The sequence below is a fragment of the Dermatophagoides pteronyssinus genome, unplaced genomic scaffold, assembly GCF_027571235.1.
Source record: "Dermatophagoides pteronyssinus isolate colony J.1.1.1.1 unplaced genomic scaffold, Derpt_VIB-CSIC_2022.12 sq0008, whole genome shotgun sequence".
NCBI lineage: Eukaryota > Metazoa > Arthropoda > Arachnida > Sarcoptiformes > Pyroglyphidae > Dermatophagoides > Dermatophagoides pteronyssinus.
The window spans coordinates 351,232-369,154 of NW_027461532.1; the positions used below are offsets into that span (position 1 = coordinate 351,232).

General features: G+C 27.4%; 5 protein-coding genes and 2 long non-coding RNA genes across 11 annotated transcripts; 3 read left to right on the forward strand and 4 right to left on the reverse strand.

The window, feature by feature from the left end:
- The first annotated feature begins 59 nt into the window (after positions 1–59).
- Positions 60–4,147, forward strand: LOC113794071 (metalloprotease TIKI1-like). Of its 2 annotated transcripts, none has more exons than XM_075821027.1 (8): positions 60–515; positions 633–718; positions 791–1,324; positions 1,373–1,564; positions 1,630–1,837; positions 2,136–2,241; positions 2,362–2,946; positions 3,639–4,147. In XM_075821027.1, exons 1-8 carry the CDS (start codon positions 488–490, stop codon positions 3,967–3,969), a joined length of 2,070 nt encoding a protein of 689 aa, XP_075677142.1. In that variant the 5' UTR covers positions 60–487; the 3' UTR covers positions 3,970–4,147. The 2 variants fall into 2 exon arrangements, with proteins under 2 accessions (XP_075677142.1, XP_075677143.1); XM_075821028.1 differs by having other exon boundaries at positions 60–503.
- On the reverse strand, positions 3,037–10,083 carry LOC142645244 (uncharacterized). 4 transcript variants are annotated; one of them, XR_012846391.1, is made up of 9 exons: positions 9,849–10,083; positions 8,749–9,776; positions 7,464–7,871; positions 7,042–7,389; positions 5,267–5,868; positions 4,954–5,124; positions 3,786–3,979; positions 3,599–3,688; positions 3,037–3,402 (listed from the first exon to the last, which is right to left on the reverse strand). It is a non-coding gene; the product is annotated as an uncharacterized LOC142645244 (long non-coding RNA). The 4 variants fall into 4 exon arrangements; XR_012846388.1 differs by having other exon boundaries at positions 3,037–3,688; XR_012846389.1 differs by having other exon boundaries at positions 3,037–3,688; positions 5,261–5,868.
- Positions 10,084–10,243: 160 nt separating this feature from the next.
- LOC142645252 (uncharacterized) lies at positions 10,244–10,953 on the forward strand. The gene has a single exon (XM_075821101.1). The coding sequence runs from the start codon at positions 10,318–10,320 to the stop codon at positions 10,936–10,938; it is 621 nt and encodes a 206-aa protein (XP_075677216.1). The 5' UTR covers positions 10,244–10,317; the 3' UTR covers positions 10,939–10,953.
- Positions 10,954–10,979: 26 nt separating this feature from the next.
- On the reverse strand, positions 10,980–13,026 carry fzy (cell division cycle 20 protein fzy). Its single transcript, XM_027344203.2, has 2 exons — positions 12,539–13,026; positions 10,980–12,471 (listed from the first exon to the last, which is right to left on the reverse strand). Exons 1-2 carry the CDS (start codon positions 12,869–12,871, stop codon positions 11,188–11,190), a joined length of 1,617 nt encoding a protein of 538 aa, XP_027200004.2. The 5' UTR covers positions 12,872–13,026; the 3' UTR covers positions 10,980–11,187.
- A 228-nt stretch (positions 13,027–13,254) lies between these two features.
- Positions 13,255–14,895, reverse strand: Crk (Crk proto-oncogene, adaptor protein). Its single transcript, XM_027344206.2, has 5 exons — positions 14,754–14,895; positions 14,416–14,692; positions 14,157–14,336; positions 13,609–14,079; positions 13,255–13,544 (listed from the first exon to the last, which is right to left on the reverse strand). Exons 1-5 carry the CDS (start codon positions 14,783–14,785, stop codon positions 13,425–13,427), a joined length of 1,080 nt encoding a protein of 359 aa, XP_027200007.1. The 5' UTR covers positions 14,786–14,895; the 3' UTR covers positions 13,255–13,424.
- LOC142645253 (uncharacterized) lies at positions 13,965–14,983 on the forward strand. Its single transcript, XR_012846399.1, has 2 exons — positions 13,965–14,104; positions 14,171–14,983. It is a non-coding gene; the product is annotated as an uncharacterized LOC142645253 (long non-coding RNA).
- A 115-nt stretch (positions 14,984–15,098) lies between these two features.
- On the reverse strand, positions 15,099–17,859 carry LOC113794115 (uncharacterized). The gene is made up of 4 exons (XM_027344202.2): positions 17,232–17,859; positions 16,885–17,166; positions 16,755–16,822; positions 15,099–16,690 (listed from the first exon to the last, which is right to left on the reverse strand). Exons 1-4 carry the CDS (start codon positions 17,416–17,418, stop codon positions 15,248–15,250), a joined length of 1,980 nt encoding a protein of 659 aa, XP_027200003.2. The 5' UTR covers positions 17,419–17,859; the 3' UTR covers positions 15,099–15,247.
- Between the last annotated feature and the right edge of the window lie 64 nt (positions 17,860–17,923).

Genomic DNA, 17,923 nt, shown 5'->3' on the forward strand with positions numbered 1-17,923 from the left:
CAAAAAAAAACACCTAACCAAAACAAAATAAGAAAACCATTTTGGGTAGAAATAGTGTCGAGCAGAATTTTATTCTTTTTTTTATGGATTCGATTTTTTTTACATAACGATTTTTTTTCGGTTTTTCAGAAAAAAAGAATTTTCAATAAGAATTATCGATCAATAATCAATCAATTAATAATGGATAACTATCGATAATCGGACGAAGCAAGAAAAAGAAATGTCCATCATCATTATTACGTAATAATTAATTATCGTCTTTTTCTATATTCCTTGGTTTTGGTTTGCTTCCAATAATGATGATGAATAAATTTATAAATTATCGAACCAATCAATCAATCGATTGATTGAAATGTAAACAAACAAAAAATCTTCACCTGTGTCTGTGTAAATTGTGTGCCAAAAACAAAACGAATCTCAAACGAAAAATACTCAATTTTTTTCTAAATTTTGAATGAAGTGAATCAATATATATTCAACTAACATAATGTTTATCCATAATGGTATGATATCCAGTTAGTATCTTTTTCCCCTTCCATCACTCAAGAAACAAATCTTTTTTTTCTTTTGATTAATGAATTTTGTTTGTTTTTCTTTCTTTATCCACTTCATTTTTCTTCCCATTTTAACAGGTGTTTTTTATCCAATATTTTTATTTTTTTTATCAACAATTATAATTCAATTGGAATGTCGTCATATAATTGATAAAGAATGTTTGGTAAGTTTCTATTTGATTTTATTTTATTTTTACTTAATTTTTTTTCTTTTAATTTCATTTTTAACAATAAAGCAATGTAATAAAAATGAAACATTTTCATTTTTTTGGAAAATTGAACGTAAAAAACCATCACCACCATCATATTTTTTTGGTACAATACATGCACCATATACAAAAGTATGGAATTATATACCGAATCGTGCAAAACAAGCATTTCGTCATAGTCAACATATTATATTTGAATTAGATTTAATGAATACAGAAACATTATTATCATTAACACAATGTCAATTATTACCACCGGGTATTCGTCTTTCAGATATTATACCAATTGATATTTATTATCGTTTACAGCGGCATTTACGTTATATTCGTTTAAAAATACCACAATGGATTACTAATGAACAAAAATCACATGGCCTTAATGCAAATGCATTATTTACTGCTATAACATTACATTGGGAACGTAAAAGACCAATTTGGGTTATGATTATGTTAAATTCATTGACTGAAAATGATATTAAATCTAAAGGTATTACTGTATTGGATTCATTTTTCTATCAAAAAGCAAAAAAATTAAAAAAATCCATTGGATCGGTTGAAAATGTAAGTGTTTTTTTCTTGTGAATTTTAATTAAAAAATTTTCCAAATAGGCTAAAGAACAATGTAAAACATTAAATTACCTGAATACAACACAGGTATTATATGCATTAAATCAAACATTATTACAACATGAAAATATCCGGTTTGGTCATTTACGTTCAAATCATACAACCAATGATATGATTAATCATTATAATTGTGGTAATCTAAATGAAGCTTTATTTAATGAAGATTCTTCCAATGTAAATATCCCAAAAAATCAAATCAAACCAATTTTTTAATCTTTTTTTTCCACAAAAAAAAACAGATTCCAATACTCAAAAATCATTCATCATCGACATCTGATAATCATAATGATGACGATAACGATGATGTTGAAAAATCATTATCAAAAAATATTGAAAATTATTTTCGTTTTGAAATTATTCTAAAACGAAATAAACGTATGAGTCGTCGTGTATTGGAATTATTGCAAACAAATCCAAATGAAAGTTTCTTTTTTGTATTTGGTGCTGGTTAGTAGAATTTTTTTTTGTTTCATTTTTTTCATCCAAGAAAAAATCAAAAATTTATTATTCCGCATCAACTTTTTTCCAATCTATCTTGATTATAGTTTTTTGGATTGATTGATTTGCATAAATTATTATTATTTTGAATGACTGAAACTTGTAATTCATATTTGCATATTCTAATTTTCTTTTTTTTTCTTTTTTTTCTCACTCTCCTTATTCCTTATGTAAAAAAACATCTATGAAAACTGTGAAAATTGATGACCAAATGACGAAATGAATACATATTTGTTGTTTTTCAAAGGACATTTTCTTGGTAATGATTCAATAATTGAACTTATGATGAAAGATCATTCAAATGGTTTTGAAATTATACATATTAATGATGATAGACAACAAAAACAATCATTGTAAGTATTGGCTGAATATGTTTTTCCGTCTCTTTGTCGAAATTGAATTATTAATCCTTTTTTTATGAATTATGAATTTGTATTTTATTTTGGGAATGTTTTTTTTCTGGTTGTTTGTAGGATTTGTGATACAACAGTGACGACGACGACGACGACGAGATCAATTATAAAACAATCGATGAATAATGTAGATCATCAGAATCAACAACAACAATCGGAAGAAACATTAATATATCCAATATCAACTGAATCATTATATCGTTTACCATTATCATGGTTTCATAATAATCATCAAAATCAGCATAATCAACATTCATCAATGAAAATGAATTCCGATAGTAAATCTTCGATTGATGATGAATCATCTGCACATTTACCCGTCGTTGTTAAAGATTCATTTTTATCTGAACAAAAAATTCAATGGCCATTAAATAATATGATTAACAATTGGAATAAAGATTTAAATCATTATCCATTACCACAACAGCCATCATCATCATATAACAATAACAATAATAATCAGGCAATGTTTCAAATGATGATGATGAAAATGATGATTATGATGAAACAACAATCGGCCAATAATCATCATCAACAACAACAATCGCAACAACAACAACAACATTCAAATAATAATAATAATATTCATTATTATTATCCAATTAATACAACAACAACAAAATCTATTAATCATAATAATCAAAAGTAAGTGTCAATTTTTTATGATTATGATGATGATGATGATTAAAAACTTTTTCTTTATTAATTATTTATAAAACAAAAAAAAAGATGACCATGGATCGATCGATCGATCTATTTGAACTAACCAAACTAAACAAACAAACATAGATAGATATATAGAAATAGCAAAACTGATCTGTCAATGTGTGTAAGGTTATATTATTAGCATAAATTAGATTTTTTTGTTGTTGTTTATATAAGTAACATGTGTATGTTTGGTGTTGTTTGGATCGATCCAATTACATTTATAGATTTGACGATGATTCACATTTAAGATTTATATCGATATCCATCCGAATATATGATCAAGTTGATTATAATAAGAATAGTAAGGGATCATTTTCATTTTCGCATTTATAATTGATGATGATGATGATGATGATCCAGAAGCAAAATATATCATCCACAGACACAGACAAACTATATATAATGATTAGATAAGGGAAAATATTGGAAAGAAACATTTTTTTTATATATTTACTTTACGCCGGCCGACAGACACAGACAGAAAGAATATTTTGTTGTTTTTTTTTCAATTTCATCATCATAATAATCAATTTATCAGACAAAGACATTTGTTTGTTTTATCATGTCATTGTAATTCTCAAATATTTACCTTTATTTTTACCTTTTTTTTCAATTCTTTTGATGTATAGTCGGACAAATATGAAAATGGACAATATTGGCTTGACAGGACATACATTTGCTAATCATCATCATGATTATAATCGACATCATCGTCATCAAATACGATCAAATAATGATAATTATTATCCATCATATCAAACAGCAAAATTATTTACCGGTTTACTAGATAATGGTGATGATGATGATGAATCAAATCATCCTGCCCATAATACCCGTACATTATCATCATCATCATCATCATTATATTCGTTGAATAATAGTTGTCAATCCAGAATCAATATCGATGGCCATTTCTTTTTGATGATTATCATAATTCTGATGATTTATATCAGGATTTAAACAATTCGAGCTTTATTCATTTTATTATAGTTGGGAGTTTAATGTATTTTTTGTGATATTTTTTAAAAGAAAACGAAAAAAAAAAAAATTTTGTAAATAAAAATTACAAACGAAAGAAAAAGATTATTTGATGTAAATAAATGAAAATAATAATAAAAAAAAAGTTTTATAACCTGTATGATTTTTTTTCTGAATTCAATCAATCAGATGCAATCATCATAATCATCATTCATTTTCGATGGAAAAAAAATTCTAATTTCAAATGAAAAATGATTAAACGAAACGAAACGAGAATTTTTTTAATCTAGCCACCTAAAAATCAGTAATCAAATCAAATAAAAAAGTTCATCACACTCTCATAAAGTTTTCATCATCACCATCACCATCATTGCAAATTTCTCGATATAAAATTTTTTATTTATCTTCTCGTTTTCGTTTCACATTCGTTGCCTTATTCGCAATAGAATCGCAGAACAGATACTTTTTTTAATCTAAAAAATAGAAAATTAAATCCTGATGCCATTCACACTCTCACTCGCATCACACAAACAAAGTAATAATGCAAGTAAATAAGCAAAAAGAAAGAATTTCAGTTCAGTTTGTCACCATCAACATCGGGAAAAAGTATTGATGATGATGTAATAAAATAATCAACAACAACAGACAACAGACAAATCAAGACAGGCAGTATCGATTGATTGTCAAAAATTTGTTTTTTTTTGCTTAGCTAAAATCAAAATGAGATTCGACAACAATAAATATCGTTTGGTTGGTGGTTATATTGGGGTTTTTTCTCTGGTTTGATTTGTTGACTTAACCCGGGAGAAAATGGCGAGTGTGTGTGGTGAGAAATTGAAAATGTCATCCTCTCATTGCAGTGAAAATTAAACGTAGCTGATTTGTAATGATGATGATAAAATTTTATTTGATTAAAATAATAATAATAATAAAAAAAATCAAACTAATCAAAGTTTGAATTCAAACCTTTCTCCTTTTTTTTGATTATCAATTTTTCCGGAAACATTTTTCCCTGGAAATTTCTCTAGAATATTTCTGAAAAAGATTTTTTCGTTAATTACCGCATTTTTGCATTTGTGTTTTCATAGCCAGAATATAATTTCCAAATCATCAGGATCTGTAAGTCAATTTACAAAGCTTGGATATGTTTAGAGTTAATAACCGAAAATGAATTCAATTAGCATCATCGATTCACAATTTCAAAACAAAATTGAAATTGAATCAATAAAAATAAAAAGGATTGTGGAAATTTGATTGGAAAATATATACTTACACTTACTTCATTTTGATTAGTTTTGATTTATTTGATTATTATCCAAAAAAGAAGAAGAATCTCAAGTTTTTGGTTTCTGGAAAATTTCCCTCCCATTCATTTTATATCCCTGTGTCTGAATTCCCATAAATTCGTGGTTGACAATCCAAGTTTCATATCAGGAGAAAAAAAAGAGAGACAAACCATACGTGCTTCAAACTTATTATATTCATTAACAAAGATGTTGTTGGTGATGATGATGATGATGATGAGAATCAATCGAATTTCGCAATTTCGTTTTTCATTGATCGTCGTCGTCGTCGTCATCTTCAAAGATGCAAAAACTCTCTAATTGCTTCATTTTTTTTCACAAATGATGTTTGATAATTTCAATGAATTGAAGGGAATAATCCTTTTCTTTTGTCTTTTTTTTTTTGAATTGTCATTTTGAAAAATTCAAATCGAAAAGGATTTTTAATCATTTTAATTAGCTCATTTCGATTGTTTTTTTTCAACTGCTGCTGCTAATGATCATCATCATTTTGGGAAAGAATTCTTGAAAAGAAAAAAATCTGCAAAATTTCTTTCTGTCCAATCACAGAATATTCTGCAAACATTCGTTGAAATTCCTAAAAACATTTAAAAAAAAAAAATCTTAAATCGTTTATAGCGGATTCCCAAATGATATGGAATTTCTTTTTTTTTCGGTTGCAGATTTTAATCAATCAAAATTTATTCCCGGATCAAAGATTCCATCATTTCTGTTCAATCTGAATAATCAGATGATGATTACCATTGACATATTCATCTCTCTCATTTCTCTTTGAAAGTTCAAAAGATTTTCGATTGGAAATTGATTGAATAAAAAAAAATTGATTTTTCATTTTTCATCATTTTTCCAACGGAATCAAATCTCATGAGACAAAAATGTTGAACGATTTTTTTTTCATTGATTTTTATTGGATTCGATCGATCGATTGATTGATTGAATTCAATAAAACAACAATGTTGATGTCATTTTGATGGTGGATTATCCATCCGAAACATCCATGGATTAAGATGATTTTTTAAATCAAAAATTTAAAAAAAGAAAAGAAAAATGATGACATTATAAAGGAAAATGGGAATGGTGGGAAAAAGTTTACGGAAAGTTTTTTTTTCGAAAAAGTTTTCTATTGTTGCATTTGGTTTTTTTTCCAATATAATCGACAACGTGTATTCTCAAGCAATAACAATTACAAAATTTTTTTATTATTTTTCAATTTTTTCAAATTTTCATTTTCATTTTGATTTTTTCGATTATTCACTGTTACTAGATTGAGAATACACACTATCGATCAACCATCATAATCGATATTTTTTAATCTGAAAAATATTTCTCAAGAAAATATAATGTTTTTTTTTGTTTCAAACTTACCGAATAAAATTTGAAATGAAATCGATGTGATGATGATGATGATGATTGAGAAAACGTTGATTGATTGATTGATTGATTTTGATCAATCGATCGATCGATGGCTTCAATGAAAACCAAAAAAAATTGATGACATCATCAAAACAAAATACTTTGAACTTTCATTGACCTGTCGCCTGAATCAAACTGAATTGAACTGAACTAAACTGAAACGAATTGAACTGAAATGAACTTAACAGCCATTACACACACGGTAAGAAGAATATTCCGTTTCGGAAAAAGGGAATAATTCTGAAACGCGGGCAAACAAACAAACAAACACAAAACAGCCAACAATAATAAATGACCATAAAAAGCAATTTAAAACACATACACTAAACACACTTACCAAAAAGAACAACATCTATCTGTTGAAACATCACCATCACTATATATGATTCTGGGTTTGGTGTTGGTGGTGATGTGTGCACATCAATCGATAAATTCGCTGTTGCTTTTTTTTCTTCTTTCGTTTATGGTTTTAGTTACATTATAGTTTTCGTTTTTCGCGCTTTTCTGTAACATCATTTTCCGATGGATTTTGAGACATTTGGTTACAGCCTTTTTTTCTCGGAGGAACATTGCGCATGTCCAAAAAGAATATAAATTCTTTATCATTTCGAACATTTCATCTGGAAACGAAAACCAAAAAATTGTAAAAATGTTGATCCTGGAACGCACACACATGTGGTAAGATCTAAAAAAAATTGAGATAAACGAATAATAATGATCAGTTGGAAACAAAAAATATGAAAAACGAATGAAACTAACACTGGTTGCCAGCATCATTTTCGATTGTACTTGTTTGGTTATCTGCAATGATGATGATGATGATGAGAAATGAATTAAATATGAAATGAACAAAACCAGATGTATTTCAAAATTGAGATGATCGAGATCAAAATGATTATGATGGTTTTTTTGGTTGGCCAATTTAATAACGATGATTACGATTATGATGATTATTATGGTGACATAACTTTTTTTTTGCTAGTTTTGTTTTGAATTGGTTGATTGCTTGATTCAGTCGAAGAAGCCATATAATTTTTTGAAATGAATGAAAAATCGACTCGGTTTTCGTTCGAATCGAATTGAATCGTTCGAATCAAATCATCTTTTGATAATGTCCAAAATTGATGATAATAACGATGATAATCATCATCATTATAATTAATATATCTAGATTGAATAATAATGAAAAAATGACAAAAAAAACAAAAAATTAATTAATTAATTAATTAATTAATTTGATTTGATTTACCAACGAAATTCAATAAAATTTGATTGGTTTTCGGTGAAACAAAAAACAAAACAAAAACCAAAGGGTTTGATGACCGATGATGATGATCAACGGTTATTATTATTATTCGTTTTTTTGCATCAAAATTTCATTCAGATTCAAATTCAATTGAAAAAAGTTTTGCCATAATCAAGTGGCTAACAATTTTGTTTTGTTTCAATTGAAATTAACTTGAAAAACAAAATGAAAATTTTGTTTTTGTTTGAAAAATTCGTTCATCACTTGACCTCTTCCTTCTCTCGCATTCGATTTCAACAATTCGAGGAGGGGGTGATGTAACATTCAGATATTCGAAACAGGAATTGTGGAGGGAGGGAGAGGGAAAATATTCCGGAAATCTATTTTTATAAAAACTTTCTCACTTTTTCAAAATATTTTTTTCTCAAATAACTTTCACGTTTTTGATAAGTACATTTTTTTTCTTCCCACAATGTTCATCATCAATTATCTTTTCATCGTCATCATCGAAAAAAATCGATTAATTTTAATCGATTAATCGAAAATCGAACGAAACATTCAACAACACATTAAACATTTCCTGTTTTATTTACCAGCAACAACATTTATCATCCCCCGAAAACACAATCTTAATATTCTTATTATCAGAATTCAAAAAAAAAAAAAAAAATTAACCCCGAATATAATCGTTGACAAGGGCAAGGACATTATGATGTAATAATTTTTTTCTTTGGTCATCATCATCGGTTGGTTCAGTTGGTCTGCATTCAATCTAATTTTATTGACAAATTTTCTTACGTTTTTCTGACACGATTTCTATATTCTGAATGTCCAGAAGTTTGAGTTTTTTCTTTTCTTTTTACCAAAATGACAATCATGATGTTGGTTTATTTCAGGAACACGCACATCACATCATTTGCATTATCCCAAAAATAATAATAATGATGTAACCGGATATAATGATGAAAAACAATAATCTTTTTGTGTTGGCTATTTTTTGAAGACCACAAACAGGGTAGAAATAGTTGTTCAAAAAAAAAAGATTCGAATCGAAAAAAAATCGCCCTCCGATGATGATGATGATGATGACGGTGTTAATTGGAAAATTTAGTTAAGCCCAAACAACAACAACATGCTGACATTTTGATATAGCCGTTGATGAAAACACACAACATTCGAACAAACGAACGAAAGAATAAAGTTTTGTTGTAATTTATATCGTCGTTTTCGTTTTGTTTTTGTTGTTTGGTGTATACCGATTCGGATATTGATTTTTTTTTTTGGTTTGGTTGGCGTTTCAAATGGAACCAAAAATACACGAATATTGGGGATTAACCCCGAGATAAAGCATAAATGTGTAATGTTTTTTTTTGTTGTTGTTGTTGTTTTCAGTTGTGGTACCGATGATAATCTGGTTACAATAATTTTTCGTTTCGTTTCGTTTTTTCATTAACATCCGATTAGCAATCTGGTTTTTGGTTTCTGTTTTTTTTTTGGGATAATAATATTAACCATCATCACTATAACCATAGAGGATTTTTTCTTTTCGTCGTTGGTGTTAATTTCGGATATTCTTTGGGATATTTTTTTGACATTCATCTTTGGGTTTTGGATTTGATTTGAAGGTTTTATTTTGGCTCGGTTTGGTTTGAACAAAAAATATTCTATTTTTGTTTATTTTTTTCAAACTTCGGATCAATTTTGGATTTTCGAGTAATTAATTTTCGTTTTGCCAAAAAAACCAAAAACCAAATGCCAATAACCCACCACCATCAATGACAACCAAAATTGATCAATCGGTGATCAACGATTGATTCATTCGCAATCTAAAAACCAAAAAACAAAACAACAAAAAAAGTAAATTATCAACAACAAAAATCAACAAAAATCATACTCACTTGTTAGGATTCGAATTCGAATGATTTTTTTTTTGAGTTCAATTTTCATCATCGTCGGTTGTTGTTGTTGTTATTGTTGACAACGAAACTTTTTCGATAAATATTTTCTATGGCTTACCCGAAGAATCGTTGATGTTTTTGATTCTACCATTGTTGTTTGTTTATTTGCTTGTTTTTTTTCGAAATTTGATTCTTTTTTTCAACTTTCGAAGGAAATAACCCGGATATTATTGTTGTTGATCAAAACCTTTTTTAACAGTTTTTATCCATTGAATGTAAAAATAGCCATTCCATATGTTTCAAAATGCCATCTATCGGTTGAAAATCCTATGATTTTTTTATTCGAATTCTTTTATCAATTTTTTTTAAATTTCATTAAAATTTTTTGAAAAAAAATCGAATATAAAATCGGATTTATAATCTTGATCAATCAATCAATCAATCAATCAATCAAAACAAGTGCGAAAAAATGCAACAAGCAATTGTAAATCGATTTAGTTCACTTGGAATGTTTGGATCGGCATTGGTTCCATCATTCAATGATGATGATGATGATGATGATGATGATGATGATGATGATGAAGAAAATAGTGATTTAAGTCGTCGTCGTAGTAGTCAATCAAAACGACGTCGTCGTATAAGAAAAAGACGAAAAGGAACATCATTATCATCAACATCATCTACTGATTTATTTGATGATATTTATGGTTCACGTGGACAAACATTACGTTCATTACGTTGGGTAATCCTTGTATTTTTATTCATAATGATATTTATGTCATTACATATCTATACTGAAGATTTAAAATATTTTGAAGAAAGTAAACAATATAGTAATCGTTCAATCCCGTTAATATTTGTAATGTTTACAATGTTATTAATTGGTATTGGTTTTTATGGTGTTTATCATGTTAAAATGTATTATACATTTACCTTTGCTATACTGATGAGCATAATGTTAATCCTTAAAATGAATACCGATTATTGGCAACAAAATTCATTAAATTCAATCATATTTCATATTGCACATTTTATTGCATTATTTTGTTCATGGGCATTTTCATTTTTGGGTGCTTGTTATTTTTGTTGAAATTTTTTTAATAAAAGAAAATAAAATACAAAACCTTCAAATTGTGTTTTTCAATCAAATCTTTATTTATTCATTTTGTAAATTAAAAAATTTAAAAAAGTGTACCAAAATACCCAGGTGTGTTTGCGTTTATAGTGATTAAAATCAATGAAATGAATGAATGGAATGGAATGGACGCCGGATGATTACCATTTATCAAAGATGAAATTCTTGTTGGTTGTTGTTGATTGTTTCGTTGAAACGTTGTTGTTATCGAATATGACCACCAACATTTGATACTAAATTTTTAAAATCGGCAAATTTTTTACCATTTTTATTTGATTGTTGTTTGTTTTTTCGTTGTTTTTTTTCCGGATCCGAATCAAAACAATCCCAAAAACGTAATGTTTCATCAGCACCTAATGAAACAACTGTTGAACCATCTGAACTCATTGCCATACAAAGTATACGACCAGTATGTCCCAATAATTCAGTAACACGTTGAAATTTTGGATATTTCCATATGATTAATTCATTATTAGCAAAACCATGTGATGATATTAATTCACGATATTGTTCTGACCATAATATCGATGATACTTGTGATCGTGTATCAACTGAATATAAACATTGTCCATTCTGTGTATTCCATATACGTATCATACGATCATTTGTACCACCACCAGTTGCCAGACAATTATTACGCCATGGACACCATGATATTGCTTTTACAGCAGCTTGATGTTGTGTTAAACGTAATAATGGTTGTATTTGTGTTTCATTTGTTATAGATGTTGTCGTTGTTGATGAATTATCATTATTTCCAATAAAACAATTTGACCATATATTAACAGTATTATCATTACCACCACTTGCTAATAAACGACCATTTGATGACCATTTCAGACCACAAATTTCCAATGTATGTCCACGTAATGTACCAATTCTACTGGAAGCAATTCTAACATCATGATTAATAATTTCACCATCTTTAGTACCATTACTTAAGATATATGAACACCATGACATTGAACTGATTCTAGCTGTTGAATTATGTAGATTACGTAAACGTTGTTGTCGTTTAACATCCCAAATTTGTGTTACACCCGTACTAAGACCAATAGCAATATTTGTATCATTATTATCAACCCATGCTACGGATGATATATAATCTGGTTCATCTAATGTAAATAAATGTACAATATTACCATCCATTGCATTCCAAAGATAAACTTCATTATTCAATGCAACAGCCAAAATATTTGAATAATTCCAATCAATTAATTGTAAATAATAATCATTTAGAACATCAGGTGCATCCAAAATACGTTCCGGTTGTTTTGATATATATCTTGTTGATTTTGTTTTCGATGATGATGTTTGACATGAATAATAAGCAACTTTTGTATCATTAATATAACCTTCTTGTGGTTTTGGTACAGTTTTATTATAATGTAATATACGATAATTTGCTAGATCTGTACCGTTTAATTCTTTAATTATTGTTGAATTTTCACCATTATTATTTGAATTATTTTGTTCATTATTTGCAATCTAAAATCCAGGAAAAAAAGAAGATCAGATTAAAACAAAGAAGATTTTTCAACCAGAAACCAATTACCAGATAATGACCAATTTCAAAATTCATAGCCGTACGATCGGGTATAAAACGATCACCATTTATTGGTGTTTTTGGTGATATTTTTTTACCATTATTATTATTTTGTTGATTTTCTTTACCACCATGATTTTGTTGATTTTGTCGATTTGGTGTTTTATTACGACCACCACCATTTGGCGTTTGATATGATGCTCGTTGATTATTATTATATTTGGTTGATTTTATCGGTGTACGTCCATTTTTTATCGATCGATTAAATGATAATGATATGTTTGACTGTGATAATGATAAATTTTCCAATTGATCGCCCAGGATATTGGTAGATTTATCCATATTATTATTTTTGATGGTAAAAAAATGCAAATTATTAAAAACGAAGAAATGGGAAAAAAACAAGAAAATCTGTTCAAAAGCAATGATTAAAAATGACAAATGAATTTTGTTTCATCGGTTTTCGTTTTCGTTTCGTTTCGAACAAAACAACCAAACCGAACAAACAGAAAAAAAATCGTTGGACATTTAAACGTTCGTGTAAATTAAAGGGACCGCCCATTATTTTTGAAATACTTTAATATGATTGGCTGAAAAAAAAACAATGTTATTATATCGATTGTATCGCGATTAAATCGATTGTTTGAATATCGAATTTTTTTTTGTAACTTTTGTTTTAAAATTTTTGTAATTTTTTTGAAAAATAATTTTTATTTAACTAATTAAAAAAAATTATGATTATGTTTGATGTTCAAAATGAAATAGGTCGATTTAAAAAAAAGAAGAGAATTTTTGATTCAATGAAAATCATTTCAATATTTGTGATTGTGCGGATAGAAAAGAAAATTGTTAAAAAAAAATTTGTTTGATTCTTTGATTTGTTTTTTTCATTCATTCATTGATCTTCATCCAAAAATTTAATATAATTAAATGGAAAATGACCATGTTTACCATTCAATTCACCTTCCCATTGGCCATTTAGATTTGTATTTGTAACGGTAATAATATCTCCTTTCTAGATTTTTGACGAAGAAAAAAATCAAATGAAATCAATCAAATTCGAAACACGAAATACAAACCTCAAGTTTTAATGCTTTTTTATCATATGCATTCGGTATCCTTTGCTGTATAACAATAGCTTTTGCCGGTAATTTAACACTATTCATATTTGTTGTTGATTTTTTCGTATTATTATTGTTTGTTGTCGATTGTTGTTGTTGTTGTTGATTATCATTTGTTGTTGTTGTTGTTATCGTTGTCGATGATGATAATGATTCTTGTGATGCAAGATTACCACTGCTGCTACTATTATTACTACTACTATTCATATTCGAAATTGTTGATGGATCCATCATTGTTGTTGTTGTCGATGATAATGATGGTGTGGATGATAATTTTGTTGTTGTCGATGTCGATGATTCAAGACTAGATATAATTTCATTACTATGGCGTTTATTATTGTGATTATTATTCAGTGATTTTCCATCAACAATTTCATCATTTGTTTCATCAAATTTTCCTTTTTCACAAAGATATTCTTCTTCATCAATCTGCAATGGGGGAAACAGAAAAAGTGTAAGAATTTCGTTGATAAAATTTGTCATTTTTCACATCACATTTCATTTACCGTTTCAACATAAGGCACTGGTATACTACCAATTTGTCCACAATCATTACGTGCACGCCACCATTGATCTTCTTCTTTCGATATAATGGTTAATAATTCATTTTTTTTAAATGGTAAATCTTCTTTATCTTTACCGAGGAAATCAAATTTGGCACGTACATATTCAAGTTTCTTTTTGGCCTAGAAAAAAAAACATTTTTCAAAGTTTTTTTGTAAAGATTCGTTCACTTTTCATTCATTCATTCATAAATCAACATACCGCACGTATTAATGCTGTTGTATCAAGATAATGATGTTTATAATATGTAAGCAAACTAGGCATATCATGAAATGTATTTTCACCAATTTTAAATTTCGGTTCACCATTCAAATCAATTTTATTGATAATATAATGGCTTATTTTTTGTTCTTCACTAACCGAAAGTACAAGATCACCTGCAACCGAATGACTATATCGAACTAAAAATACACCTTTATCACGTTCAAATTCTAATATTTCGATTGCTTGTTGGCGGGTTAATTGGCCAAAAAACCAGCTAGAAATAGGAAAAAAAATTCAAAAAATTTTTCGCAAATTAAAAAAAACAAACAAATTACCTATTCTGATCATATGGATCGAATGTTGTCATTGTCAATGTTGTTGTTGTTGTTTTCAAATTCAAATTCAATCGATGCACATTTGAATCAAATAAAAAAACATTGAAAGATTACGACGACGATGATGATTAATCAATCAAATTTTGGATGGAAAAAAAATGTCGTCAATCAACAATCATCATCATCATCATCAAAGAATGTTTTTTTTTTTGGTTATGTCAATAGACAAATGACATGATCAATATATTTGAGACGTAAATCCTATTACTACTGCTGCCATCCTGTGGCCAAATTTGTCAATTTCAAATTCGAATGTTTTCAAAATGTTTTTAGTTATTTTTTTGAGTTTTGAAAAAAATTTTATTTACAAAAAAATTATAAACATTTTTTGCTATAAAACTTGACAAAATAAATAGATAAAAAAATATTGAGTGTTTTTTTTTGTTTTACACATCGTTTTTGTTGTGAAATTATCAATCGATCAAATTCGAAATTCATTTAATCATTGTTGAACATAATGGACAACGATTCTGTATTGTTAACCATTTTTTTAAACATTTTCGATGAAATAAATGTTTACAATCGGTTATAATAATAATTAAATTTGTTAATTTTAATTCATTATAACAAATTGTACATAAATCATCAGCATTAATTTTATCTAAATTCTTTTCATCATCAACATTATCGTTATTATCACCATTGTCAATATTAACTAAACGTAAATGATTTACAACACAATTTGCTTGTTGCCAATGTTTATAACTTTTCAGACCATTCAAAATACGTTGCCAAACATTAAAATAACTATGCATTATTAATATGATTATATTCAGGAAATTTGAATGATTTTCTAATGTTTCCCATATGCCAACAAAAACAACACTTATTGATATAAAAAATTCAATAAATTTTGTTGTAAATCTTATAAAATAGATTAAATCATCTAAATATTCGGATGATTCTTGTTGTTGTTTTGATTGTTGTTGTTGTTGTCGATAAGAATCCCACCAAAATAAACAATGTATAATAATTAAATCTAAAACACGTGCCGATATCAGAAGACTAGTTGAAAAAACAATTGTTATCCAAAAATTTGTTGGAAATATTTTCGAATAAATATTTGTTATATAAAATGGTAAAAAAAATAAACAACCACATAATGAAAATATTTTCAAATGATAAAGATGATTATGATTTTGTTCAGAATTCAATGACAAAATGAATGGTTCAGATATTTCTAATATTGATTGTAAAAGACTTGATATAATTATAAATGATATAATAATCATTATTGCTAAACGTTGTTTATCATTTATATCACTAAATGATATTATTGTTGTTAGTAATAATGTTGTAATACCTTCTTCCCAACCATTATGATCACGATAATTTAATTGTTGATTTGGTTGTTGATGAGGATTATTATTTTGTTGTTGTTGATGAAAAACATCCACATTATTACCACCACCATTATTATTACCAACATTTAGATAGAATTTTATCATATTCAATATAAAACAAGAAATATATGTTACAGTAATAGATGTCGATAGTAATGATATTGGACTTAAACTTATACTTTGTAATAATAATGGTATCCATTCCAAATTATTTGATTCATTCGGGGTTAAATTATTATTGTCGGTGTTGTTGTTGGTCATTGCGGTGGCATTATTAACCATTATCGTTGAAAACATTTGTAAATAATAAATTTTTGTTAAAATTGTTATTGTCCAAAATAGAAAAAAATGAAATGGTATAAATATCTGTCGGATCAGTTGCCAGAAAATATTTGTAAAATCTTCTTCCATACGACAATAATCCAATATATTTACAAACAATATTTTCATATCGATTAAAAATGATGATAAATTTTTGAAAAAATAATTTAACAATGTTAAACTATCGATACCATAGGATATTGTATGTAATATCTATTGTGAATTGAATTTGGAATTAGAAAATTTCATTTTCGATAAAATGTTTTCGTTAACCAACCTTTAACCATTCGATTTCGATGATTTTTGTCGAATAACCAATGGCAACGATGCAATAACCAACGATTTCTGATTTTTGAAAAAGAGAAATTTTAGAAAATTTTTCGAAAAAAACAGAAAAGAACATTTACCAATTTGAAAAAGTTTTTTCGGTGCACGAAACATTAACATGAGTATCGTATCGAATAGAAAATGTATGAAAAATAATGATAGATTTTTTGCCTGATCCGAATTTCTGAATATCGATTTTTGATCATCCAGAAATGATGATTCGAAAAAATCCGGTACAAATTCATCGATAACCAATTGAATTCTAGATAAATAAACCAATGTTATCCAACAGATTAGATAAATATAATAACGTTTTAGATTGGATATCGGTAACAATAATAGCAGGAAACCATTCAATAATGCTTTTGAGAAGAGAAAAAATTTCTTTTAAAAAAAAGTTAAAAGTAAAAAATTAATTTTTACTTACCAAAATGTGATAGTAAAAGATTCCAATGATGACGATGTCTTATTGACCAATTATAATGAAAATATTTAAAATAATTATCAATTAAAAACAGGCCGGGCATACGTAGCAAAGCAATTTCTATTCGTTTTAAATCGATTATCATCATCATCATCGATGATGATAATCGATAATTCTTGATCGAATTCATTTTGTTGTTGTTTTTACTCGTTGATCATTCGCGAATCTTTGAAACAAAAAAAAATTGAATAACTTTGTCAACAACATTAAATTGTTGATCGACATTTTTCTGTTGTTTTTATATAAAGAAAAAGAAAAAAGATTGATTTGATGATCAAAACATAGAAATTTTCGTTTAATCAAACATCATGATGTCAAAATATTTAAGCCAAAAACACGAAGAAAAATCAATGAACAAACCAAAATTCATTCATTAATTAATGGTAAACAAGTAATCATTATATTTGATTGATTCTTCCAATTTGGCAATCAGAAAAAAAAACAAAAATTTTGATAAACAAAACAAGAAAAAAATGGTGGATACAAAAAAAAACATTCGATAAACAACACTATTGCCATCTTTTGTTTGAAAAAAACAACAACAATTTTATAACGTTTGTTATGAATAGTATCGGGGACGGAAACAGCACTGCATGCTTGTTTGTGTTGTGTTCTCTCTCTCTCACTCTGCGCTG

What these genes read in the sequence shown, in the direction of transcription:
- LOC113794071 (XM_075821027.1), top strand. Translation starts at nt 488, where the DNA reads ATGTTTATCCATAATGGTATGATATCCA. An exon ending in CCATTGGATCGGTTGAAAAT is followed by an intron (nt 1,325 to 1,372) that starts GTAAGTGTTTTT and finishes TTTTCCAAATAG; the next exon opens with GCTAAAGAACAATGTAAAAC. An exon ending in ATTAATCATAATAATCAAAA is followed by an intron (nt 2,947 to 3,638) that starts GTAAGTGTCAAT and finishes TTTGATGTATAG; the next exon opens with TCGGACAAATATGAAAATGG.
- LOC142645252 (XM_075821101.1), top strand. Translation starts at nt 10,318, where the DNA reads ATGCAACAAGCAATTGTAAATCGATTTAGTTCACTTGGAATGTTTGGA.
- fzy (XM_027344203.2), bottom strand. Translation starts at nt 12,871, where the DNA reads ATGGATAAATCTACCAATATCCTGGGCGATCAATTGGAAAATTTATCA. An exon ending in TTGAAATTGGTCATTATCTG is followed by an intron (nt 12,472 to 12,538) that starts GTAATTGGTTTC and finishes CCTGGATTTTAG; the next exon opens with ATTGCAAATAATGAACAAAA.
- Crk (XM_027344206.2), bottom strand. Translation starts at nt 14,785, where the DNA reads ATGACAACATTCGATCCATATGATCAGAATAG. An exon ending in CAACAGCATTAATACGTGCG is followed by an intron (nt 14,337 to 14,415) that starts GTATGTTGATTT and finishes TTTTTTTTCTAG; the next exon opens with GCCAAAAAGAAACTTGAATA. An exon ending in AAAAAGCATTAAAACTTGAG is followed by an intron (nt 13,545 to 13,608) that starts GTTTGTATTTCG and finishes TCAAAAATCTAG; the next exon opens with AAAGGAGATATTATTACCGT.
- LOC113794115 (XM_027344202.2), bottom strand. Translation starts at nt 17,418, where the DNA reads ATGAATTCGATCAAGAATTATCGATTATCATCATCGATGATGATGATG. An exon ending in TCTTTTACTATCACATTTTG is followed by an intron (nt 17,167 to 17,231) that starts GTAAGTAAAAAT and finishes TCTTCTCAAAAG; the next exon opens with CATTATTGAATGGTTTCCTG. An exon ending in GAAAAAACTTTTTCAAATTG is followed by an intron (nt 16,823 to 16,884) that starts GTAAATGTTCTT and finishes TTCAAAAATCAG; the next exon opens with AAATCGTTGGTTATTGCATC.